At 47.9% G+C, this 26,211-nt stretch overlaps 1 protein-coding gene across 4 annotated transcripts in view; it reads right to left on the bottom strand.

Annotated features, from left to right (window-relative positions):
• LOC102970167 (androgen dependent TFPI regulating protein) overlaps positions 1-26,211 on the bottom strand; it is an 83,028-nt gene that overhangs the window by 33,907 nt on the left and 22,910 nt on the right. For all 4 annotated transcript variants that reach the window (XR_006217483.1, XM_042985715.1, XM_042985714.1 and 1 more), the window contains exon 5: positions 5,872-5,987. Coding sequence is in view for 3 of the 4 variants with exons in the window: in XM_042985715.1 (XP_042841649.1) it covers positions 5,872-5,987 (116 nt within the window). In the remaining variant the exon portion in view is untranslated. The remainder of the gene's footprint in view (positions 1-5,871; positions 5,988-26,211) is intronic.

Below are 26,211 nucleotides of genomic sequence, written 5' to 3'. Positions count from 1 at the left end.
GAAGAGAAAAGAAAAGGAAATTTTAAATGGAGTAGAAAGAAACGGTGAAGCTAGAGGGCTAAATTATTTACCTAGATGTTGAAAAATATCAGCAATAATGAGAGTTGTTTGGGGTGGCCACCTGTTCAAGACAGTTAAAACTGTTGCCCACCCTCACGATATTGCCCCCTTCTGGGCCGGTGCCTCATCCTCCCTTCAGGGACTGTTGGGCTCTTGTACCTTCTCCATTTTCTACTATTGGATCATTCTTTGCTACTCTGCTGCCCCATTGTCCTTCCTGCCCCTTAGAGGAGAGCATTGCCCCCCAGCATTTACTTTCCATCTCTCCCTCTCTCTCTCTCTCCCCACTCTCAGTCTCTCACTCTTTTTCCAGGAAGCTCATTCTACCAGGAGGGTTTACTCCCTGGATCTCCACTGTCCCACCTCTCCTGGGAAGGATGTCCAAATGGAAGTTCCTCTAGCCGAGTGGTTCTCAGCCTTGGCTGAAGATGAGAACTGCCATGGGGAGCTTTAACAATCCCAATGCTCAGGACGCACCCTAAACTAATTAAACCAGAATCTTTTGGAATAGGACACAGATAGGGGGTTTTACATGGAGTCTTTCACTTACACCCTCAAGCCATTTTGTTTCCCTAACGTTTCTACATGTATTAGTGCGACCACCATCTTCCCTCGTCTACCAGCCAAAAACTCATAGAACCGTCCTTGACTTTTTCTTCTCGTTGGCCCATGGCATGCCAATGAAGCCACAAACCTATTCTGTTACTTCCACAATGTGTCTCGGGTGCCCTCATTCCCCCTTGTACAGGAGTATCACTCTTCAGCATCGTATTACTTCTAATTTTTGAAACAGTCATTTGGGTCGAGCAAGAGCCAAGGTTTGCACAGGAGGGACAAGTGTGGACGACCCTTCCCTCTCCCAGCCCTCCACTTTTACCTGTCTCCAGATTGCTCCCCAGCTGGCCTGGGCTCCAAATGTGGACAACTAGGGGCCTTGTGTTGGCATCTTTATATTTATTTCATATATTAATTTACATGGGGACAAAGGAGTACCTCTGGGAAAAATGGGACTGGGAGTCTGATCTCAAGATTCAAGGGTGTGAAACTCCGGTGCGTCTAGACAATCCCAGACAAGCGTTGTATTTATACCCGGGAAAAAGTTAACAGTGGTTCCGGGCAGCGATTTACCATGATGCCTTAGTGGACGTAGATGCTGATCTTGGAACTCAGCTTAGTGCATCGCTCTGGCAGCTTTTAATGTATTCCGGCGCTGAGGTATCTGTATGTGTAAATGTGTGTGCATGGAAATGGATGCCCAGATTTAGAGGATTGTTGTCCCTGAGGGCCCAGGCACCTTTGATGGGGAAGCTCACCTGAGTGAGCCGAGTATAGAAGACAGAAATGATCTCTCTTGCCTCACAGGAGCTGCTATTGAGGACGACTTTACAGACACCTCCCCCGCTGCTGGGTCATAGCTGCGTATCTGTGTGATGCTCGTCCCTGGCAAGACCTCACGAGATAGCAGAGACACCTGCGGCACCTGCAGATTTCTGGTCTACCGAGAGCAAGGTGGCAACCCGCTGCAGGTCAGCTGGGGCTGTCGTAGCGGCCGGTAGTGTTATCCTATGGACACAGGGGACCTGTGGGCGATAACAGTGTGGGTCTCAGCAGATGGGGGGTGGAGTGCAAACTGACTTGGATGCGGAGCCCGGTGGAGACGGGGGGCCCAGGAGGCTAGGTGTGCATGACCAGTCGGCAGGTGTGAACACTCATGGGCTTATTGGAACGCTCAGGGAGGAGGATCTTGGAGACCCGGGCCACCTGCCGCCAGGAAAATAGTGCCCGGAGCACCCAGACATGGGCAGACACGGGAGCTATGACATAACCATGGATCAAGACTAGGACATTGGGATCAAACTCAATGATAAGAATATTCCGCCCACCTTTTGTTTGGGGGTTATTTTATTCTGTTTTGCTTCCCGTGCAAAGCTGCTTCCTCCTCTGTGTTCCCCGTGGCTCCTTGTATTTGCTGTATTTCCTCACCTCCCATCTTGTGCTCTGACGATGCGCGGCTCATCCCCACTTATGAAGCACAAACCCCCCGTAGACTGGGGCTGGGCCTTATATAACTTGGCTCTTCCCAGCAGGACCAGCCTCGTGTTAGGGGGAATATTTGTTCACTAACAGAGCGGATCAGAGCCAGCCGTAGGAACAGGTCTGTTTTCCCGCTCCTCGCCATGACCTCAGAAAGAGCTGGGTGACGAGTTTAGGGGTGAGAGAGAAGGGAGCGGGAAGCAAGCTACCGTATTTCTAGGTGAGTAAGGCTTGCCAAAGGAAATGATACGTTTGCAGTCATCGCTCCTTTGCAAAGCTTTCTTTTCCCACTTACGGGCCAGCCCTCCAATTCTGCAATCTGAAAAATGACAAAAATCAAGGGCCACGTGTGAGGCAGTCCCCACGGTCCCAGTGGCTATTTTTAGGTCGTCGTGACACGGTTTCGGCAGTGCGCTGCTTCCCCGGCTCAGCGTTACTGCCGTTTTTCTGACTCATGTTTGTGTCTCACGCTCACCCTGGCCCCGGCCCATACTCTTTACCTCATTCTTGCCACGCCGTTTCCCTATTTGACCATCCAAACCGGCCTGCCTAACAGCTGGCCCCCAGCCACTTCCCTAAAACGTCTCTGTGGATAGCCACACTTTGTGGAACTTGGTTGATGGCCATCTGTCGCTGCGAGGGCCCCACGGGCCCCAGGGCATTGCGTAAGGGCAGAGGCGGCCGACAGCCGAGTCTGAGCTCCCACCACCGGGAGCGGGCAGAGGTAGGGAAGCTGTAGTCAATGCAGCAGCGAAAGTGTCCTCTTTGTCCCAGCAAAAGAGGAGCCTAACGGGGCCAAATGCCGCCTTGGTACTTCATCGGTGATGAGGAGGTCCAAATCGCAAACCTCTTCCGCTCCTCACCCGGGCCCACCCAGTCACGTTCCTACTGGCGACAGGTCTCTGTCACCTCCCTCCCTCCCCTCGTTCCATTGTATCACTGTAACATCCAGTCCGAGCACAGAGCCGGGAACAACGACATCACCGAAGTTTTTCGACCGTGGAAATGAGGTTAAGCTTCGGCTCATGCTCACCCCCCAGCTCACTTTGCAGAGTATGTTTTGCTCACGCGGGGAGCTGAGCAAATCTCCGGCCGTGTGGAGACGGCGGAAAGCGAACTGGATTTGGAAACGGGAGCCCGGAGTGTAAGTCCCAGCTTCAACTTTTCCCCAGCCACAGGACCTGGGGCATGTCATTTAATCTGTGAGGCTTCAGGCCTTCGGTGCTAGATGACCTCCCAGTCACTTCCATCACTCGCCCTCTCTGATTCCGTTTGCAGATTGACCGATATTGTCATCGGCTGGCTAACATCCATTCTTTCCAGCTACCACAAGTGCCACTAACTGGTCTCCCCGTCTTGTTCTTCTTTAATTTCCTCCAGAGTCATCTTTCCAATCAGTCATTTACTCCTCCGCTTAAAACTTTCCCACAGACAAGCCCTTACCTCCTACAGTCCAGATTCACTGATGTGAATTCATGAGCCGGCTTTTCCTGTCCTCCAATTCAGCCCTACCCTCAGCAACTCCAGCCCTTTGCAGATGCTGTTCCCTCTGTGTGAAGATCTTTCCCATGTCTGTCTTGACTTATTCCTTCTCATTCTTTGAGTCTCAGCTGGGACATCAATTCCCTGCCGAAGCCAGCTCTCAACATCCTTCCTGGGCACCCACAGCACCCTGTGCTTCTTCCTATTATAGTCCCCTCACCCTGTTGTCCCTGTGGGCAATTTCCTGTCTCTCAGACAGACGCTGAAGGCAGCATGGTGCCTTGCACACCGCTGTGTCTTCAGTTGGTTAACACAGTGCCTGGCACTGATGAATAATCGAATGGACACATGATACTCTCGCACCGGACCCCCATCTCATTGCAACTCTTTTCTCCACCGACAAGCTAAGCTCTCTTGACTGCTGCTTCTCATCTTTGCGGCCGCCACAAGTACTCCCCAAGATACCAGTGGCGTTAGGTGCTTTTCTACCCTCTTGGTCTCTGAAGATAAGAGGGCAAAAGTCAGGTGTGACGACGGGTGACCGCCTTCCAAGTCGTTAGGTGGAAGAAGTTAACAGACCAAAGATGCTACCGTATATATAAACTCCAAAAGTTACACTCAGCAAGGAGAACTCAATCCGATGAAAGTCCGCCCAAAAAGGCAAAAGTATGGAAATTCGTGTGGATAATCTGCCAGGGGCCACCCTGCTTCGGGTCCACACATAATAATACGAGAAAATATCTTGATATATACATACTCTTACCCAACCTCAGGATCCAGATATTCTATCTTTAGGGATTTAGTCCTATGGGTTAAGCCAGATATGCTAAGTACCTGGCACGTATCTTCCCACCTGCCATTCTTACACTATGGACAGATATTGCTAAGGATGACAAAACTCTTTTTTGTAGGGTCTCAGAATCCTTCTCGACACTGTGCTCCAGAATCAACTGCCAGCAGGTGTCCAACCATCACCTGCTCCCTAAAAGTGTCCTTTGTTAAAGTGCAAGGACCCCAGGAGTGCCTGGGTGGCTCAGTAGGTTAAGCCTCTGACTTGATTTCAGCTCAGGTCGTGATCTGACAGCCATACAATTGAGCCCCGTGTCAGGATCTGGGATAGATGTGGAGCCTGCTTGGGATTCCTTCTCTCTTTCTCTACTCCTCCCCTGCTCATGCTTTCTGTCTCTAAAAAAAAAAAAAAAAAAAAAAAAAAGGAAAGGCCCCAGACTGGAGACCAGTGTAGCGTTCTAAGGTAGATTTATTGAGCAAGTACTTTCTTTCTTCAAAAGAAGAGAAGCAAGAAAGATGTGGGGCACTCAGAGAAGGAGAGGTGCAGCAGGGGAGGAGGGACATACATTCCAGAAGGACACAAAAGGCACGGGAGGAGCCATCATCTGAGTTCTGGGCACAAAGGTTATGGGCTCTGAAGCAAAGGACGGCAAAGCCAATGAAACAAGCAACGTCCTATGGAATGTGCTCTCATTCTGGCTGCTACCTCCAGCAGAGCCCTATACTTAATTGAACCTCCATATATAAGGAGGGATTGGGGGATTACCCAGACTGTCAGACACGAACGGCTTAGATGAGTCTAGACTGGAGAAGGAACAGCAAGATTAGCTTCTGATCTGCAGGGATCATGCTTGGCATGCCCCTGTCTGTAGAGCGAGATAGCGGATGAGAAGGCGACAGCATGGGAAGGGGGGCGGTTCTAGTCATTGGGTGGAAGGCCAAGCCTTTTCCCTTGATGACAGACCATTGGGCAGCGTTCCTGAGTATTGGTGGCAGCAGGTAGTTGAATAATGAAGTCTAGGCCAGCTCTCCCGTGCCTCCAGCGTGGCTGGTCTGCAAGGCGCTGGGAAATTGCCCCAACGCCCCGTAGGAGCTCTGGTGCCGAATGTTGATGCAAATAAGCCCCTAAAGATACAGGCAACAGAAACGGGCCAAAGGAGCATGCCCGAGCCATCAAATGCCTTTTTAATTGCAAACGGAACCAACGATCAATATTTTCTTGGGGAGAGTAACATGCATAGCTGTGCAATGATGACTTCTTCACGAGACAGAGAGAGGAGTGTGCAACTGCTCCCTGTGCCCTCACACCTGTGCACTCTGGCACAAGTGACTTTCCCGTGAGCGTCCACATCAGACAGTAAGAATCTATCCCGCCTAACGATGTAATGATGGTTAAATCCCTGTTAACCCAAGATGGAGGCACTCCTATAGAACAGAGTGCTGCTTCTGGGGTATCCAGAGTCTTGAAAGAAAAGTCTAAGGAGATTTCCTCTCTGCGATGCGTACCTGCTGATGTAAGCGAGGCTGGCCACAGCCAACAAGGTGAGTCCTTTCTTCTTCAGTGGGTAGCAATGTGGCCTGAGGATGACTTCAACCAGCGAGAAGGGCAGTATGGATGTGTGCTGGAGGAGAAGAAATGATAAATCGTCACGTCAGACAGCCCCGGCGGCCTGCCATGCCCCCAGTTCTCTCCTTCCTTTCCAATCTACCTTCTCATGCAACTACCAGCTGAAACTTCCCCAAACTTGGCTCGCGTCATGCTCCTTAGATGCCCAAGAGCCTCCAATGGCCCCCTACTGCCTGCCATACTGGTCCAAACTCCGTTGTCTGGCCACCAAGGCTCTTTGTAATGTTCTAGCACCTTCTCTGCTCCTGCTTATTGCTCTCTGCTCTTCTCTTCCCACCCACTCACCCACCCACCCCCCCCACACACACTTACACACCCACCCACACACGCTCCTTCACTAGAACAAAGCTGTTTCCTCCATTCCCCTTTGCACTCAGCGTGCTAGTTCCCACCCTCACACTTCTGTTCATGCCCCGACTCTCCGTGTGGAATGCCTTCTCTCCCTGTATTCTAATCATTCATGTTCTTCACAGCCAAGACAATCTTCCACGATGCTGTCTCTGAATTTTCCTCTTGCTAATTTCTCTCACCCAATTCCACTGCATTTGTATCCCGCTCCATGTAGTCTGGCACTTACGATGTGTACTCGTAAGATCTGGGGGTGGGGTGGTGGAGAATACTGCTTACTGGGAACATCTAGTAGTGTGAGTATTTCATGTATATATATTTTCACACGTACAGCTATCACTCCCCTTTCATCCCCGGTCCCCGATTGCCTCGGCTCTTGGTAGCCTCTCGTGTCCTCAGGCTCCGCTTGTAAACCCCAACTCATTCCCATTCCTGATCCCCAAGGCAATAGTCGCTGGGGCTTAGAGATGTCACGGGGCCCATATCACCGTGCTCCCATGCCCGGCTGTGTGGCTGGGGCCCTGGATGCCGGCTCTGGGTGGCCTTTGCTCTCAGTCATGTCTGCGTCGTGCTCAGAGGCATCTCCAGAAGACCACAGTTTCTTCTCACTCTACCTGAACTAGGGAGGGTACGGTCAGGAGATCCAGACCCGCAGATGACAAGAAATGTGGCAAGTTTTTATGCGGTAGGGGTGGAAGGAGAAGGAACAAATCTTAATAAGAGGTCATTGCTGGGCAGAGAGGGCCTCCTGGGGCCCTGACAAGGCTGCAGTTGGTTGGTACAAAGTAATTAGGCCTCTTCCAGGCCCCGGGTTCCCTCATGTTAGTAGCAAAGCTTAGAGGAACAGTGTTGCAGACAAGCTATAGCTTTTATATATACAATTTTTTTTTTTAATATCAGAGAGAGAGAGAGGAGAGAGAGAGCACAAGTGGGGGAGAGGGGCAGAAGGAGACAGAGAATCTCCAGGAGGCTCCGCACTCAGCCCCATTCAGGGTTCCATCCCACAACCCATCATGACCTGAGCCGAAATCAAGAGTCGGACGCTCAACTGACTGAGCCCCTTCAAACCCCCCGCCCGGCGTCCCCATGCTACAGCTTTGATAGACTTTGCCCCAGGATGGTCCTGAACTTACTGACAGGTTGCATGTACAAGTGGAAAGACACGTAGGCCAATTGGCATACCCCACATCTTTCTCTGGTCTGATTTTCGGCTATAGTTTCTGCGTCTCTCCCTCTAATAAAGTGCATCGTGATTGCAGGCACGAACTTTCAGATCTGACCTTGGGCTCGTGACTTGAACCTGAACTTCAGCTTCCTAGGCTATAGGATGGAGAATAGCCAGTCCACATGTCACAGGGAACACCACCCTGAGGATGAGGGGTAGAGCGTGTAAAGGGCTTCGCCCTCCGCCCCTGAGCACTTCCAGTGAGTGTTAGCTGGGATTGCCACCATTATCACTGTGACCGCTGTCCTTCATCCCCTTGGTGGCCCAGTGTGGCTGAAGGGAGGTTCTGGGCTGCCCACAGCGCCAGGTGTTCAGATGCAGGCGTGCAAGCAGCTGGAAGAGGGTAGCACAGCGGTCCCTGTGGCCACCCTGTGGCTCCCTCCCCAGCCCACGGTGGTTGCCTATGCTCCCAGCCGTGGCCACCTCCGAGCCCTGGCTACGCCCCGTGACTGCCGTCAATGATCTTTTCACCCAGAGGCCACCTCGGGAGGCAAGAGACGGGGCTTGTCTGCCCAGCACGGCCACCTGCCTCTCCACCCGCCCTCCCTCTGCCGCAGCCAGGAAGATCCGGCTTCTATTAGGAAGCATTAACAGTCCCATTATACTGGCCATTGATCTGACAGATTTTATTAACCCTGTCTGTCGTCAGCAGCTTCCATTCTCTACATTAACGATCATTTGGAACAGAATTCCCGGGGAATAATGTAGTGCGTTCGCATTAGGAGCAAATGAGTTCGTAGTGATTAATGCTCTTGCAACAAATAACTCAGGAATGCATGAGTGGTCACCTCGTCTAGAAGCCTGCCCTTTGCAAGTGACATTCAATTGGATTTCCAAATGACTTCTCCCTGATGACTTCTGGGAAGTTTACCTCGGTGATGTCATTAGTGACGGGCCATATACTGTGGCTTAATACCAGCTAAAAGGTCTTTAAAAGAATCACATTTTTTGGCCGGAGCTGGGGGATAGGAGGAAGACGGCCGTCTGAGAGCTTTCTAAACATGGAGCTACCATGAGGAGACAAGCGTGATACAATACACCTCCTGCTGTTTCAAACGTCCTGGTATTTCACCTCGCGTTCATATACATTGTATAACCTTTATCAGGCTGCGCCTGATTTTTTTTTTTCCTCTGAGGAAGAAAAAACAACTCAGGAAGAGAAAAATCAAATATGCTTTCTGCTTCCAAAAAATCTAATAATTAGGCTGGGATTGACACAAATTAGAACACTGCCAAAAATTACTGAAAACAGTGACTCATTCTGTATTTCAATTAACAGTTTCTCAGTTTCCCTTATAAACAGTGAAACTGACAAAAATTAATTATCTCAGAGGGGGTAAAATATTTCCTTCCAGAGTAAACAAAAACATCATGGGCTGAAACAATAGTACGTGCTCACAGAGAGGATGCAGTGAAATGATCTTCCCTTGTCAACTAGCCATCATTTTGGTACAGTTTTCCCTTGAATATCTCGTTCCAAATGCATTGGTTAAAAGGACAGTGCTGCTCTCTCCCCATCCTTCTCTACCAAATTTTGCCTTTGTCTCCTGTCCTCAGTGGAACGCCCACTTTGGTCTGAATCTCTTGCAGACGTAATGCTAAGCCTGAGACAGGGATTTAAGAATTAGGATATCAAAGCATTTTGTCTTTCAATTTTTATTTTAAAAAAATGTTAATGGTTACTTTTTAAAAATTTTTGGAATGTTTATTTTGAGAGAGAGAGACAGAGCGTGAGCGGGGGAGGGGCAGAGAGCGAGGGAGACACAGAATCCCAAGCAGGCTCCAGGCTCCGGGCGGTCTGCACAGAGCCGGACGCAGGGCTCGAACCCACAGATGGTGAGATCATGACCTGAGCCGAAGTCGGACGCCCAACCGGCTGAGCCACCCAGGTGCCCCAAATGTTTATATGAGAGAAAGAGAGAAAGACAGAGAGAATGTGAGCAGGGGAGGGGCAGAGAGGGAGAGAGAGAGAACCCCAAGCAGGCTCCACACTGTCAGTGCAGAGCCCTACACGGGGCTCCAACTCACAAAACCAGGAGGTCATGGCCTGAGACGTAATCAAGAGTCAGACCCTCCAGGGACTGAGCCACCCAGGCGCCCCTATTGGTAAAGCATTTTAGATACCTTGTTGCAAAATAGCCTTGGCCACAAGAACTTAAATTTACCAGCGCACAGAGCATTCTTACAAGGTTACACGAGTGGCAACGTGAAACATAAGGAGCATTTACTTTTACTCACTTCCCCCCCCAGGGAGCTACGGAGCGGTTATAAAGAGCTATCCTGTTGGGTTTTTAAAATTGTTTTTTTAATGTTTATTTATTTTTGACAGAGAGACAGAGACAGAGCATGAGTGGAGGGAGGGGAAGAGAGAGAGGGAGACACAGGTTCCAGGCTCTGAGCTGTCAGCATAGAGCCCAACGCGGGGCTCAAACTCACTGACTGCGAGATCACGACCTGAGCTGAAGTCAAACGCTCAACCGACTGAGCCACCTTGGCGCCCCAAGAGCTTCCCTGTTTTTGAGGCTACGGGTATAATCAGATGCATTTGCCTGATTCTGGAGAAAGAAGCAAGCCTTAATCCCCGAGATAACCCATGGAGCCCCCAGGTTTCCATCACAGTCATGCAGGCTCCAAGCCCTAAATCCATAAGCCTAGGATGGTCCCACTCTTATCTCTAAGATCCTCGAGGGGCAAGAGCACTTAATTTTCTCCAGTGAAAGGATTCAGGGAGCCTCCACATTTTGAAAAGCAGGTAACGCTTAAAAATACGGTCTCTGCCTTTTTCCTCTGTTTCATTTCCTTGTTGGACTGGCTCTCGTGTTGATTTGAGTTGATCAAGATAGACACGGCTGCTTCTAGCCTCTTGGACTGGTCGTTGAGAGACTTTGTCCTTCAGAAGCTGTTTCTCACAATGAGCTTCCGTAATATCGCCCGCTTTGTGTTCTTATCAGTGTTCGCCTCCTTCCCTCTGTTCAGGCAACGCTGAAATCTTAGAATCAGTTCCTTACACTGACTCTAAACTGAGGTCCTTTCCCCCAAGTCTCTAAAACAATGTCTTTGGTTTGTTTATGGTGCTAATGGATTGATAATTTTAAATGAAGTTTTAGGGGTGCCGGGGTGGCTCAGTCAGTTAAGCGTCCAATTCTTTTTTTTTTTAACTTTTTTTTTTTAAAGTTTATTTAATTTTGAGAGACAGAGACAGAGCACAAGCAGGGGAGGGGCAGAGAGAGAGGGAGACACAGAATCCAAAGCAGGCCCCAGGCTCTGAGCTGTCAGCACAGAGCCCAACCAACGTGGGGCTCGAACTCGGGAGCGTTGAGATCATGACCTGAGCCAAAGTCAGACGCCTAACTGACTGAGCCACCCAGGTGCCCCAAGTGTCCAACTCTCGATTTCGGCTCAGGTCATGATCTCACGGTTCGTGAGACAGATCCCCGTGTCAGGCTCTGTGCCTGCTTAAGATTTTGTCTCTCTCCCTCTCTCTCTGCTCCTCCCCCACACGCTCTATATCAAAATAAATAAATAAACTTAAAGAAAGATGAAGTTTTATTGCACCAGCAAGATCTCATTTCTGGGGACATTCAGGGTATTTTTTGCTTACTATGCATTAAATATAACACTTCTTCTGTATTAAAAAACACAAAAGCTTTTACAAAATCTCCTCAGGGGCAAACACATGGCCAAAACATCCATTAAAACTTAAATGTAAATACAGCAGACATGGAAAAGGAGGCAAAACAAACCTTAATAGAATGCTATTATACTCGGGCTTGTTATTACACTGCTGGGTCATGTTCCTTAAGCTCGCAAACTCCATGTGGTAAACACACACAGTAATAATTGTTTTGTAAATCCTTGTAAGACCATCTCTGATTTCAATAACTACCATTCATTTGCCAGCGAAAAACTTTTGCCTCCTTCCTCACCACTGTAATTTCTGACTCTGACACCCACAGGTTGGGACAATGGTGAAGGTCTCCCTGGGAATATTTTGTATCCAAAAGCAGAGACCATCTGTATTCTTTCTGGCCCCTATGTTGTTACAGTTACAATTTTGCTTTAAATCCATCGGATACACGAAAATCCAGAAACGTAGACATAGGTTATATCTTTCCTTTCCTTTCCTTTCCTTTCCTTTCCTTTCCTTTCCTCCTTCCTCTTTCTTTTCTTTTTCTTTCTTTCTTTCTTTCTTTCTTTCTTTCTTTCTTTCTTTCCTTACTTCCCTTCCCTTCCTTCCTCTTTCTCTTTCTTTCTTTCTCCCTTCCAAACTTTTCTCTTTCTTTCTTTCTTTCTCTTTCTTTCTTTCTTTCTTTCTTTCTTTCTTTTCTTTTTTATAAAGTTTTCCACCTACACTGCCTGTAGGTGTCTTTTCAGCCTCAAATACCAGAGAATAGAAGACACTGCCATTGGATTTGTAAAAAGTCCCTTTCCCACTTTCTAGAAAGTCAAGTGCACAAGGTAGGCACCACTATAATTAAAGAGCCAATGTTCAAATGCCTAGGGAGGGGGATTGGGAAGATAAACCACCCACAGAAAGAGCCACGGGTTTGCTTTTGATCTTCGTGGTCTTCCTGGGTGGGCTGACACAGCCCAGCGTGGCAAGACTCCAGACACAGAAGTTAAACACCAGTAGTCTTATTTACCAAGGAAGAGTAGTGATGTTTGCAATTTACTCTGAAATATACCAAAAATAAGATGAGTTGATGGATGGGCAGATGCACAGATTTGGGGTAAAGCAAATCCAGTGAACTACAAATAGTAGAATCCAAGTGGCAGGTATTACAGCAGATCACTGCAAAAATTCTTTCAACTGCACTTGGTTTGAAAATTTTCATAACAAAAGCTTGGGAGCAATGTGAATAGTCTTTACTGACCTGGAAAGAGAAGTAAATGCTCCACTGGGCTGAGCAAAAAAAAAAAAAGCATGGTGTTATTTATGAACTCATACATGACTTGAACAGAGAGTTAAGTGATACATTTGTAAATCTTCTGAAGAGGGTTTCTAAGTGATTTCTCACTTACTACACTGTTGTCCCTTGGGTTAACATGGAGTTTGGCCAACAGCAGAGCAGCAGATCTTCTGATAGGAAGCTACTTGGCTTTGACAGCATCCAGCCTGGTGAAGAGGTGCCTGTTTAGACTCTATCCAGTTAAGGGTAGGACGAAAAGAAAGATCTGGGATCTTAGGACTCTACAATCTAGGGATATATATTTGCCTTTTCCTGTTCTCTCTCTCAGTACCTCTCCAAAGCACCCAAATCCCTTCCTCTCGTTTAATTCTCTCTGGCAATAACAACACCCGAGACACCTGCTGTAATCACCGACCCACTTCTTCATGTTTTCTACCCAAACTTGATTCACTTTTCCTTTCCAATTCATCCCATGGCTGTCTATATCCTTTTATCTTCCCCAGCATCACCCCCCCCCCCCAAGCTTTACCCTTTCTTGTACATACTCAACATTGCAATTAGACTAACCTTCCTAAAACAAGTTTCATGTTGCTACTTCTGCTCAAAAAGCCTTCTGCAGCTCCCTGCTGCCTGGGGTCCACTGTTTAAACTCCTGATCTCATCTCATCTCTGATTTTCCACAGCTTCTCAACAGGCTCCCCCCTCCTTTGACTCAAACCAATCTCCTCATCATTCTGTTTCCTTCCCTAGACTTCCTTTCTTTTCCCCCTCCATTTGCTGAGCTCTAGAATGCTTCTCTCCCGACCAGCCCCACACACCTTTGAGATGCCTTGCAACCCAAAGCACCCGCCTTACCATGAGGAGACATGAAGGAAAATCAGGACCTAGGAGGCACTGAAATGCAGATCTACCAACCAGAGCTTTGCTGGGCTGCTCTTACTGAGATTGAAACTCAGCAATAGGTTGCCAGACAACCGAAGTAAAAAGAGAGAGATGGAACGAACAGTCTCTTTTCTCGTTTGTCCGTGTTTAGGGGAAAGCAAATTGTTCCACTAACATTTTCCACTAGTAGGTGGTGTCCCCGACGCAGAACAGGTCAGAGATCTAGGTTCCATAAACTGATAAGATCTGAAAGCAAAATAATAAAACAGAATCTCTAGGCGGGGACTCTGCCCGTAAGGAGATAATATTGTGTAATTAGGCTTCTCATGATCAGAGTAGTAGATCGACTCCCATAAATACCCTTTCCCCCCCTGGGGTGTTTTTGGTTGGTTTTGTTCCCCTTATGAGTCGGACAACAGCCCGTATTTTATTCTGTGCTGAGAGGCTGGAGTGGAGGTATTCTACCCCAGTTGGTGACACAGAGATCTAAATGCTTGGAGGATTTCAGTCAGTGGTAACAACGACAGCCCCTTACTGCAAAGGAGAAGCCAGCCCGCCTCTCGGAGCTGAGCACGCAGCCCTTTCTGCAACTTCTGGGGCCCATGCCCCGGCCATGCCACACCCATGTCACATCCTGCCTTTGCACGAGGTGCGCACGCTCCTGTCCCTCCCACAGCTCTTTGGGGCTGCCCTCCGCCCTGCGGTGCTCAGTTCCATTCCGTTCTGTTTCTTACGCTGTCACTTTCGTGTTTCCACGGTCAATTTTCTTCCCCTGGTGTCATCAGATTATCAACTCTTTGAGGGCAAAGATCTCATCTACTTTTTCAGGACGCCTCCCTCCTCTGCTTAATAAGTGCTTTCTGATCGATTTCCTCGATTTGAACGTATGTGTTGCAAAGTAGAATTAAGTCCTTCGTGCAGCCTACAGAGCTCCCGATGATCTGGTTGCCTCGCCCACCTTACCTCTAGGCCGTGCTGTCCCTACGTACAGCCTTCGCCCCTCTTCTGCCACCCACAGTGATACATCACACACATGTCCCTCCCCTCCGTCGTCTCCTTCACCTTCTTCTCACCTTACAGGGCTTGGTGTAGATATCGCTGCCTCCGGGGAGCCTTCGCCGCATCCTGAAACCTCCAGTACGTTCCCTTCCCGGCCACAGCTGGACCTCCTGTGCTCCTTCACATCAGAGTCACATCACTGTGCTCACGTGACACTGGCCAAACCTCCCAGGGATAGAAAAGACTCGAGGCTTAGGGCTATTCCCGTTTCATCGCCAGCGCCCGACCCACTACTTGCCCTACTCCGGCCACGTGACTGTTTGTGGCATGCATGCACAGATCAGTGGAACGATGGAGTGGGGCAGAAGAGGAAGGGGCCGTCCTCCACCTCTCCTGGCAAGACCATGCAGCGTTCTGGAAGGAGAAGACAGCAGCTGAAGGCCAGGTGCAGCTGACGTGGGCGGCCACAGAGCGGGCTGTGTCCACGGTCGCAGGGCCACATCAATCCCTCTTTGGGCGATCACCTTTATCCTTTGCCACGGCTACAGACGGAACCCCAGATCCTGAGAGTGGACGTCGTGGGTCACAGGGAAACCCGTGAGAAAATGGGACGCCTGAGAACAAGCTCAGGGTGTCAATGTCACGACGACTACCGTGGAGACTCAGCTAAAGGGGTGTCAGCACCCAGGAGCCAGCAGCCCTGCAGGAAGTCAAAACCTATGTAACCAGCAGACGCTGTACTTTGTTCGTCTTGGGGTCTGCTGGCCTTGGCCCTCTGCTCTGGGATTGGGCCAGGTGGAAAGCCCCAGGTTTTGTCCAGTATCTTCTTTGCATCTCCTCCTCTGAATTGGAGTGTGATCCACCCTTCCTCCGTGCTTCTGAGCCTCGCTCCAGATAGCACACATGGAGACTTGTTTTTAAGACATAGACAGATGGGCAGCTCTCTAGAAAGCTGCTCCAAGTTGGAGAGAGGAGACTGTTCTTTTCACGAAAGAGAAAGTTGCAGAAGCATGAGAATCTGCTCTTGCTTTAAGAGCCACGGTGTCTCGGGCCACCGTCGCTTCCCCTCAGATAGCACATCGTGATGTCAGTAAAGGACACGATGTGTGGGCAGCTGGTTTCCCTGGGAGATAACAGCGATTCAGGAAAGCACCCTGCACGCACAAGCTCCGGGGCAAAGTTCCAAATTCCCCACATGACTGATCCCATGAGGGACCGGTTTCCAAACTCTCTCGCCTTCCTGCCTCCGGCTCTCCCTTGCTGACCCATCAGGGTATTCCTGAAGCGACACGCCAGCTGTTCTTGAAGAGGGGCGCTTGCTGCTCTCTGGTGGCGTTCCCAAACGCAAGTAGTTGGTTGGTTTGGGGTTAGCCTCCACGGGGGTGAAGAGGGACACGTGTGTTCACTGCAGGGGAGGCGGGGGTCTAACCCGCAGAAGAGAAGGCATCTGGGAGGGGGCCACAGGGGCAGAAGAAAAGAAGAAGTTTGCTTGGGAAACACTCTCATTCGATATCCATCAACTATCTCACGAGAAGCAGTTCCGTTTCAGCACTCCGGGAAACTGGAAAGTATATGGGGCAGGGGCTTCAAACTCAAAGAAACATTAATGAATTTCAGTGCATATTTATTAGCGCCCTGCAGTGCGACCTGGGACTTGGCGAGCTCTAAAGCATAACGGAGTGGAGACTCTTCGGGAAGTGTTGGCCAACAAGAGTTACCGCTGGGGGGGAGTGCCTGGAGTTCACGGTGAAAGTCCTTGTTTAACGCAAAGACCCCCTTTCTCTTTTGCGAGGCTCGCTAGGGGCGAATCGGTCTGACCTAAGCGACTCTAGGGTTTCTCTTCCTCAGCAGCATCCCAAACTGTGTCTCCTCTCACAGTGCATCACTAATCGGTGCTTTGTTCTTTCAGAACAAAAACTCATTTTAATCCCCTTTTATTAAAAGATGATATAGCTCACACTAGTTGTTCAATGATAAACATTTTTTTTTCCTTGCTGAGAATTCTTTTATTTTTTTATTATTAAAAAAACATTTGTTTTAACCTGTATTTATTTTTTGAGAGACAGAGTGTGAACGGGGCAGGGGCAGAGAGAGAGGGAGACACAGAATCCGAAGCAGGCTCCAGGCTCCGAGCTGTCAGCACAGAGCCCGACGCGGGGCTCGAACCCATGAACCGCGAGATCGTGACCTGAGCGGAAGTCAGACGCTCCACCAAATGAGTCACCCAGGCACTCTATCAAGAATTTTTTTTTTTTTTTAAATTGCTCAGTCAGTTGGTCATCTGACTCTTGATTTCGGCTCAGGTCGTGATCCCAAGGGTCATGAGATCAAGCCTCACATCAGGCTTTGTGCTGAGCACAGAGCCTGCTTGGAAAAGTCTCTCTCCCTCTGCCCCTCTCGCTCACTCGCGTGTTCTCTCTCTCTCTTTAAAATAAAAAATTCTGGGGGCACCTGGGTGGCCCAAGTTGGACTCAGGTCTTGATCTCACAGTTTGTGAGCTGGAACCCCGCGTCGGGCTCTGTGCTGACAGCTCGGAGCCTGGAGCCTCTTTCAGATTCTGTGTCTCCCTCTCTCTCTGCCCCTCCCCTGCTCGTGCTCTGTCTCTCTCAAAAGTAAATAAACATTAAAAAACATTTTTAAATAAAGAATATTTTAAAAAGCAAAACAAAAGGGCTGTCTGTAGGTTATCACACTGAAGATGTCCAACAGAATGGTTGAAATCCGAGTTTTGTGCTCAGAAGAGACATCTAGCTAGAGACAGAGACTTGGGAGCCATTAGAGTGTAGCTACAACTTTTTTAAGTAGCAGAAGATGAGATGACCCCCCAAAGAGTGTATGAGTGCAAAGAATAAAGAATCTAGGAATAAACACTATGGAACACTTGCACTACTCATGGTGTGGAACTGAGAGGTCTTTGAGGAGGGTTGCCTGTGTGTTGTAGGATGGTTAGCAGCACCCTTGCCTCCTTCCTAGATGCCGGGAGCACCCACCCTCCCCTAGGTGTCCCCATCAAAACCATCTCCAGATATTGCCAAGTGTCCCCTGGAGAGCAAAATCAATCCCAGTTGAGAATGCCTGATTTGGAAGAACATCTTGCAGAGGTAGTCGACAAGGAGCAGTTAGAAAGTCTGGAGGTAAGACAAAGGGAAGAGAATTCTTCGATAAATATGGTCAAATGTGTCAAACGCTGAGAAGGTATTAAGGCTTGAGTCCCAACCCCCTTGGTTTCAGAGACAAGAAGGGAACGCAGGAGCTTATTTCCTACGTTCCCCAAATGTTTTGTTCTTTCTTCCAGGTTGACTCCCATGTTCTTTGTTCGGTTCCCTGTCCCCTTGGTTTCAACCTTTTATTCACGGTGTTCTTGGACTTGGACCTTGGAGCCCCTGGGCACTGGGGAAATAGCACGGGGATGTGTCCGTGGTTGCCACGGATGTCTGTTCCACAAATCCCAAGGGTGGGTGGAAATTAGAACACCTTTCTGAGTGCAAGATCTGGGAACTCACATGCAGGACAACTTGGTGACAGTTTGCTTGCCCAGAGTCCCCCCCACGCCACTGGGAACGCAAACCTGGGGCGCTGAGACAGTCTTCCCGTTGCCAAGAAGTTTGCCTCACTTCCTTATCGCGGTTTTCTTAGGAAAAACAAAACAAAATTTCTCAAAAGGTCACAAAATTCCTTCGCACCACTGAATAGTAAAATGTGGCTTTTATGAGTTCCTAGATGTGTTTGGAGAGGCAGACCCAAAACACACAAGCTCTTACTAGGAGAGCTCTCTGGAATAACCCTCTGAAATAATCATGCACTTTTTGGTTTCCAAACTCAGGAAAAAAAAAAAAAAGCCCACAAAGGTTTTTTGTTTTTGTTTAGCCTTCAAATCTGAATTTTCACTGGTAAAATCTATTCCTAGGAAGGGAAGTGAAATGCTGAACTCTCGCCTGCCTTTATGAGGCTTTTCCAAAAAAAAAATTTTTAAGTTTATTTTTCTGTTTTGAGAAAGAGAGAGAGAGAGAAGGCGCATGCACAAGCGTGAGCTGGGGGAGGGGCAGAGAGCGAGGAGAGAGAATCTCAAGCAGGCTTTGCACTCTGCCAGCACAAGGTCCGATGTGGGGCTTGATCTCATGAACTGTCAGATCATGACCTGAGCCAAAATCAGGAATTGGATGCTTAACCAACGGAGCCACCCAGGTGGCCCAAAGCTTTTTTTTTTTTTTTAATTCTGCCCTCAACTTAAGAAGACTCTTGATTACTATTGAGATGTTCAAACATTGGGTTCTGTGGCAGGCCACCAAAGAATTTATTCTGTTTCTATTGAAGTTCTACATTCATAGATTCACTCGGCACCTACATATACTAATGCGCCCCATTACTAGCCTCTTTGCCCATCAATAGAAGCCCTTGGTTGGATATATTATCAACCAAGAAAGGCAGCAATAAAGAAGCTGGGGAATTGGCCTTTTACACATTTTTCACAGAGATAGAAAGAGGCTCTTTGGATTCTCGTTGTTTTTCCTTTGACCACCTTTCTTTCACCTGGTTACCTCCAATGTGGTCATGTCTTTATTCCTGTTCTTAGTTTCAGCCTCTGCCATTTTTCTTCCCTGATTCAATAACTTTTTTGAACTCCCGTGGGCTACGTGAATACTCAGTTACCTAATTCACATCCGAGAATGGTGATAACAGAAGAAAGCGTGAGCCGCAAAGTGTTTCTGCCAGAGAATGGTTCATCTTGGAGCCACAGCCCTGATCGGAAACAACAGTATCTTTCCTTTCATAAAACATATGGAATTGTTATGTCTCTGTGCATCTCTTTGAACAAAAGTCAATCAGTAGTACGTCATATCTCAGATATAACAACCAAAACTCCCGTAGATATTTCAAGCTATCAGTAATCCCTCTAGAATTTTCCTCACTTACACCTTTCTGAACAGAAGAACACCTCACAGTTTCAAAGCATATGGTGTGAGCCACGGACTCTCAATGCAGGGCTGCTAAAGGCTTCCTCTCTGCCTCCAACACCCCCTTAGCCCGAGCACACCCCACTCTGCCCCTAAGGGGGAACTTTGGGGCCAGTCAAGGGCACAGAGAAGCTAAGACAGTAAGAGGTGAAGATTTCACTCATTCTTCCATGAAACAATCTTTATTAAGTGCCTACTTCATGCCAGGCGCTGTGAGAGGTGCTGGGATTAAATGGTAAACAATGTGGTCCCTGCCTTTGTAGATCTTATAGTCGAATCAGCAAGATTTTCTACAAACAAGTAAAAAAAACCACAGAGATACCAATCATGATATGTGTTATGAAGTAAACAAACAGGAATCTCTGCATTAGGGCCAGGGACGTACGTTTAAGTAGGGTAGACAGCAAAGGCCATCTTGGAGAGGTCATTTTTAAGCTGGGGCCCAAATGATAAGCGCGAGCCATGGAAGAGTAGAAGGAGATCATTTCTGGCAAAGGGGACAGCATGTGCAAAGGTCCTGGTGTAGGAAAGAGTTCTGAGGATTTCAGGCTCAGAGCAGAGACCAGGTTCATCAGACACGGTAGGCCGCAGAAAGGAATTTAGGTGTCATTCTCGGTGCAACAGAGAGTCACTGAAGAGTGTCAAGAAGGGAACACTCTGTTTCAATCTCTTTTGCTGTTGTGTGAAAAAGGTTAAGAATGGAAGCAAGACCAGTTGGGAGGTAATGGCTATTTTGGATGAGAAGTGCATGTGGACACCAGGGTGTTGGCGGTAGAGCTAGAAGGTGAACAGATTTGCTAAGCATTTTGGAGGTAGAATGGATTCGGTGTGAGTGTGGTGGAAGGCAGGGAGGTGGCAAGGTCAACGCTGGCTTCTGCGTTGAGCAACTGGGAGGGCGGCGGCTCCATTTTCTGAGAGAGAGGAGCCCAGGCCAGGTTTGGCGGTGAGTGCCACACTGACCCACCGGTCTCTGCGTCCCACCCACAGGTAGGTCTTGCACGGTCTGGCAACGTGGAGCTCGTTGGTGACCAGAATAGGAAGGAGCAGAACAAGCGTAGACGCTCCTTAGTAAGCTCTTGGGCGCTGTCCCGTTTGGAGAGACTCACCTGCTTCTTTTCCATTGTGGCTTGTCTGCCCAGAAGGAAACTCCTAATTAGCCTACCCTGCCCTCACCCCCCCCCGCCCCCGCCCCAAAACCCTGGTGAGAATCAGGGATAGGCTCGGGACAGTGAAGTTTTAACTTGAGGTCTGTCTTTGCTTTGGGTGGTAAAGAGGAGGGTGTCCTTCCTTTCATCTTCTCTTAGAGTGGTCGGATTGAAAGGCTGATTGGAAGCCGGAGAGTGGGTCTCAGAAAAGGGACCAAGCAGCAGGCTGCCATCTTGCTTCTGGCCGGGCCTTAAGCAAAAGGGACAAGACGGACCACTCTGACGGACAAGGATGGAAGGGATTAGGGAACTGGGGGTGTGGGGGAGAGGAAGCAGCTCCCGCGTTGGCAACGTCTTCGTCTTGGGGCATTCACAGCTCGTGGGGGCTTGGAGGAGAGCTAGGAGTTTGGTTTCTGGTTAAATCTCTCCTTGGGGCCCAGCCCACATCGCAAACAGGACTTGCATTTCACCCTTCCCCTGGTGGGGTGGCCCAGGCTGTCCCGGAGGCTTGTGCAGAACCCCCACGTTGATGTGAACCGGAAAGTAAATCAAGAAATCTCGAGGACATTAAAAGTCAACACCAAAGCTTTACTTATACACTAGCCAAACAGCACGAGCCACAATATAAAGAAGCACATACTACTTGTGCTTAATTGTGATGCTGCCCGGCATGGAAGGCAGGCAATTTGGTCACCTGAAGGGATCACTTTATGATCAAGAGCCTCTCCTTAATGCCAGAAACCTCTAAAGACCTCCCCTCCAGGGACACCTGCCAGGATTAGAAAGGAGGACACTCCACCAAATGCATCTATAATCACAATTTAATATTATTAAATGGCGGCCTGTGGAATAAGCCTTAGGGAGCTGGGCTCTTGTCCCTGATAAACGGATGAACAAAATGGATTGCTTCATCACTCACTCTCTTTTGCTGCCGGTCCCTTTCACCCGAGTACTTTAGAAACTTTGTGTTTTCCCCTCAAATGTATTTTGATCTTCCCATATTGCCACTCCTGTCCCCGTGTCTGACAACATTAATAACTGGCATCGTTCAATTAGGGGTTAGTTGCATAATTTAGAGGTTTGTGCCTTTAAAAGCAGTAGAAATGCTTGCGGGGTGAGGGTGGGGAGGTAACTCAATGGTGCTCAAAGGCCTGTCCCCCATAAAGCGCACCTGCATTCATGGGTTTGAACCTACCCCACGGGAGTCCTGTGCTCTCTCTTTTCTCTACTCCCTGGAACTGCCTCTGATTATGGATTCAAATTTTCATCAGTGTATTTTTTTTTTCCTCTTCAGTTTTTCTTCTTCTACTGATGCAGAAGCCATACGCTCCATTTTTATGTCGCCCTTGTAGACATTACAACGTGCTCCTTTAACTCAGTAGGGGCCAATAGAAGTCCTTATCTCTCGCCCCATCCTCCCCCCCCCACTCCCCCCCCCCGCCCCCCGCAATCCAAGGCAGCCTTAGAATGCCTTCCTTCCAACCATCCTCTCCCAATTTGCATCCTATTTCCATCCAGCATTTTAATGCATTCTTTTTTTAAATCACCGGAAGTTGAACAAATTGCTTGCCATTTGCTTTGGGGATCGCCGACCTCCCTTCTGACATCATTTTCCTGCTTCCTGAAGTATCCCCGTTAGCCTTTACAGGTGATAAAGTCTGTTTCTGTGTGTCTGAAAATGCCTTCCTCTTGCCCCTGTTTCAGAAGACACTTGCATAGAGTAAATAAGTTGGTGGGGTTTTTTTGTTTTTGTTTTTGTTTCTTTCTTCAATGCTTGAAGCGGTTACTTTACTGTCTCCTGGCGTTGCTAATGAGAAATCAGCTATCAGATTTCTATTTGGGAAACCCATCTTGTTAGTCTGGCTGTTTCTAGGATCTTCCTCACGTCTAACGTGTCCACGGGGTCATACAAGTGGCTACATGTCTGCCCTTCGTCCTGCGTGACAATTTTTGGTTCTTCTGGAATCGGAGAGTTAATTTTTCGAAAATTCTAGGAAATAACCAGTGATCCGCTCTTCAAATATTGCCTATACCTCCCTCTCTTTGTTAGCTCCTCTTTTGGTTATCTGGGGGAATTTCCATAACTTTCTTGTCAGTCAAATATTTTAAAATATTTTTAAAAATACTTTATTAAACGTCTTAGGTGTCTTGTCCTGTTTGTTTCAGGGTACTTATGCCCACTCTGCAGCCAGAAACAGAAGTCACTGGAGACCTTGTTTCCTTTGGATGGATCTTTTCTCATGTGAAGGGTGTGGGCATGATTCAGAAGGAAGCAGGAATTTTATGGCCATGTATCCGCCAGGAGCCCAGCAGGAACACAGAAGCCCGTTGAGAGATTCCAAGGAGGAAGGTCTTGGGGGGATAGGCAACCGTTGGACAAGGTAGGGCAGTAAGAGTCAGGGAAACTTCTGCTCAAAGGGAGGATTTAAGGGAGTTGGCCAAGAGGCCGTGGCAGCCCTCATAAGTCTCTGGGAGCTGCCACCATTGATTTAGCTACTGTAGTATAAAGTGTGTGATTCCTAGATGCTTGTGCAGCAGATGCGGCTAAATTTGTGTCTGTTTTCCCACAAAGCTGTTCTCAACTGCCACTAGAGAATAATGGCTTCTTCTCTCGCACATCTCATGAGGATGCCCCTCGTTGGCTGACTCTCGCCTGGAACCATACGGAGAAAGTGATTCTAGAAGCTGTGTGTGGTCCCAAGCTTCTCCTTGCTACGCATAGAAGGTTGGAGAAGGGAGTCATGGTGATTCTAAGTTGACAACGATTTGGTATGGGTCATTTATGTATCACTGATAGCTTCACGTTGCACATGGATAATTTTCTTTGCTCCTAATAACGTCCCTGGGAAGAATAGTAAACACGCCTGTCTTAAGGGACCCAGTACCCAGAGAGGTTTACTAACGTTCCCAGGATCACACAGCAAGACAATGGCAGAAATGGGGCCCAAACTGGGATTTTCTGGCACTTAAAGGCCATTCTTGTCAGGAAATAAAAAATTAACTTGTAGGAAACATCTGAGTTCAATCATTTGTGCAACTTAGACACAGAGGGAAGAAATTTTGCGTCCTTTCACCCCAACCTGATTTTTGAGGATCAAGCTCCATCACCCCTTTTCCTAATAATTTACCCCTTTCAACTTTTCAGCCCCAGAAGAAACTTAACAGATGTGAAGATAGAAAATTCTTCACCAGATGGTCCATTTCCTGATGGCCTGCACTTGACGACGTCTTAGATTATTTGCACCTTACTGTACTCTACGGGTCAATGCCCACCCCCCCCCAAAAAAAACCCCGACTACCATTAAGTCCCATTGTCATTGGGTATACAACTCATATTCCAGGTGTCAAAAATCATTCAACAAATATTTCTTAAGCACCTTTTGTGTCGGGCTCACCGTTTCTGTGATCATCATGATACTTCAATGCTTCTAACTCTGACATTATTAGGTTAGCAAAGTATTTTAAAATATGTCAGTAAAAGCATGCATATTAATTAAAATGTTCCCACATATAAGCCTTAAACTAACCTCCCTGGGCTGATTGGAGACAAAAGACTTTTATTAAATACTGTTTGATAGGTTAAGTATTGTAGTATCTCTGCCAATCACTGCTACAAATGCATAGTGAATAGAAATGAATAAAAGAATATTTATTGCCAAGCACGAAATGGGTAAAAAAGAGAACTATCGCTGTATTATTGTCTATGAGAGTCACACGTCCTAACTAAGACAATCGCAAAAGGTAGCGTTTTCAAGCAGTGGCCCTACCCTTTTGCCCCTTATCTAACATCAGGCTTTCATCCTGTTTTGTTTTGTGTTGGTTTTTTTTTTTTTTTGAGAGAGAGAGAGAGAGAGAGAGAGAGAGCGAGAGAGAGCATGCAAGAGTGGTAGAGGGGGAGAGAGAATCACAAGCAGGTCCACTGCTTGGAATCCAATAGGGGGTTCTTATTCGATCATGACCTGAGACAGCTGCTTAACCCCCTGAGCCACCCAGGCACCCCTAATTCTGGTTTTAAACATTCATAATTAGACAGCTGATTCTCTGAGCAGAGAGATGCAGATTTTTGTGTTAATGGAGGGTCTTTGTAATGGCATCCAGGGCATTTTTAGTTTTCAGTAAACGCTTAAAGACTACAAGTATATCCACAACAAGAAAGGCAGGTACAAATATGCAAACCCCCACAAGTGAGAGAAGACATTCTCTCTCCAATCATACGAAAAGCAGGGTGTCCATAAGTTACAAAAAGTCTTAGACAATTGGCAGAAAGGGAGACTTTAACAATGGGAATAGGTGGACAAATTTCACAGAAACAGGAATGAAAGCTTTCAAAAGTCTAAGTTCTACCCAAATGTTGATAACTCTAGCTCCTTATATAAGTATGTGTTTTACAGAGTCACAGGGCTCGGCCCAGCTGTCCACTCCTCACTCCCAGGTTTAATCAAGGCAGACTTTCGTGGGTAGGAAATCAGTGGAATAAGAAGCTGCTATGTTTTCTGATACTCTCCATCATGATAAGTGAGAGGCATTTGTGATAAGTAAGAAAAACAGTCTGATTAAAAGGAAAGTGCGTTCAGAGGCGCCTGGATGGCTCAGTCGGTTAAGCGTCCGACTTTGGCTCAGGTCATGATCTCACGGCTGGTGGGTTCGAGTCCCGCGTCGGGCTCTGTGTTGACAGCCCAGAGCCTGGAGCCTGCTTTGGACTCTGTGCCTCCCTCTCTTTCTCTCTGGCCATCCCCGGCTTGTGCTCTGTCTCTCTCTCTCAAAGATAAATAAACATTCAAAAAGGATTAAAAGAAAAAAAAAAAAGGAAAATACATTCAACGAATCATAGTTAGAGCCAGAACTTTCTTTTTTTTTTTTTTTTTTCCGAGAGAGAGAGAGTGAGAGAGAGAGAATCCCAAGCAGGCTACACGTTCAGCATGGAGCCCTATGCAGGGCTCAATCCCACCACCTTGGGACCATGACCTGAGCTGAAATCATGAGTCAGACACTCAACTGAGTGAGCCACCCAGGTGCTCCAAGAGCTAGTGCTTTTAACTGTGTAGTTTTCACAATTTTTCAAAATGCGGATTTCCAGTTTTGTGTTTTGTTTGTTTGTTTGTTTTTGTAAATACTAGCTACCCCTTAAGGCTGTCTAAGACTACTCCCTGCTGTTTCCACACCCCCAAGGGGAAGGCCTGGAATCGGGTCTATCATCTGCTCCTTGGTTTTTATTTAGAAAGAAATGACGACAATAACAATAATGACCGAAAGCAATTTTTTTTTTTTTAAAATGCTATCCCTCCAGAACGCCTTATTTCTAATTCTGATTACTCACAGAGGAAGAGACCTTGAAGGTAAGCAGTGGCTCATAACTGCAGGACCAGAGACCTTTCAGGGACTCAGCGAGCCTCCCAGTGCTAGGATCTGTGTTGGGACACCGTGGCGTAGGGAAATCGAGTACGAAACGATCCATGTAGCATCTCTGGTAATTGTAGACGTTCCTGGTCATGACTGCAAATGGTCCCCCCAAAGCTGCTTTATGGCAGCCTCCAAGCCTGCATGCATTTGGATGCATGGGCCCCATTACAGCTTCAAATTTGGAAGGGCCATTAGGTCCGCTGTGCACTAAGCAGAATACAAAAAAGCCCACAGCCCCAGAAAAGGGAAAGAAAGCCCGCCAAGTTACCAGGTCTTCCCCTCCCCAGTCTTCCCCCTCTATGCAAAGTCACCCCCAGTGTCTCAAGCTAAGTCTCAGGGGAGTAATCTTGGCTCC

This window comes from Panthera tigris, chromosome B2 (genome assembly GCF_018350195.1).
Source record: "Panthera tigris isolate Pti1 chromosome B2, P.tigris_Pti1_mat1.1, whole genome shotgun sequence".
Taxonomy (NCBI): Eukaryota; Metazoa; Chordata; class Mammalia; order Carnivora; family Felidae; genus Panthera; species Panthera tigris.
The sequence above is the reverse complement of the archived record's forward strand: the minus strand, read 5'-3'. Positions and strand labels throughout refer to the sequence as shown.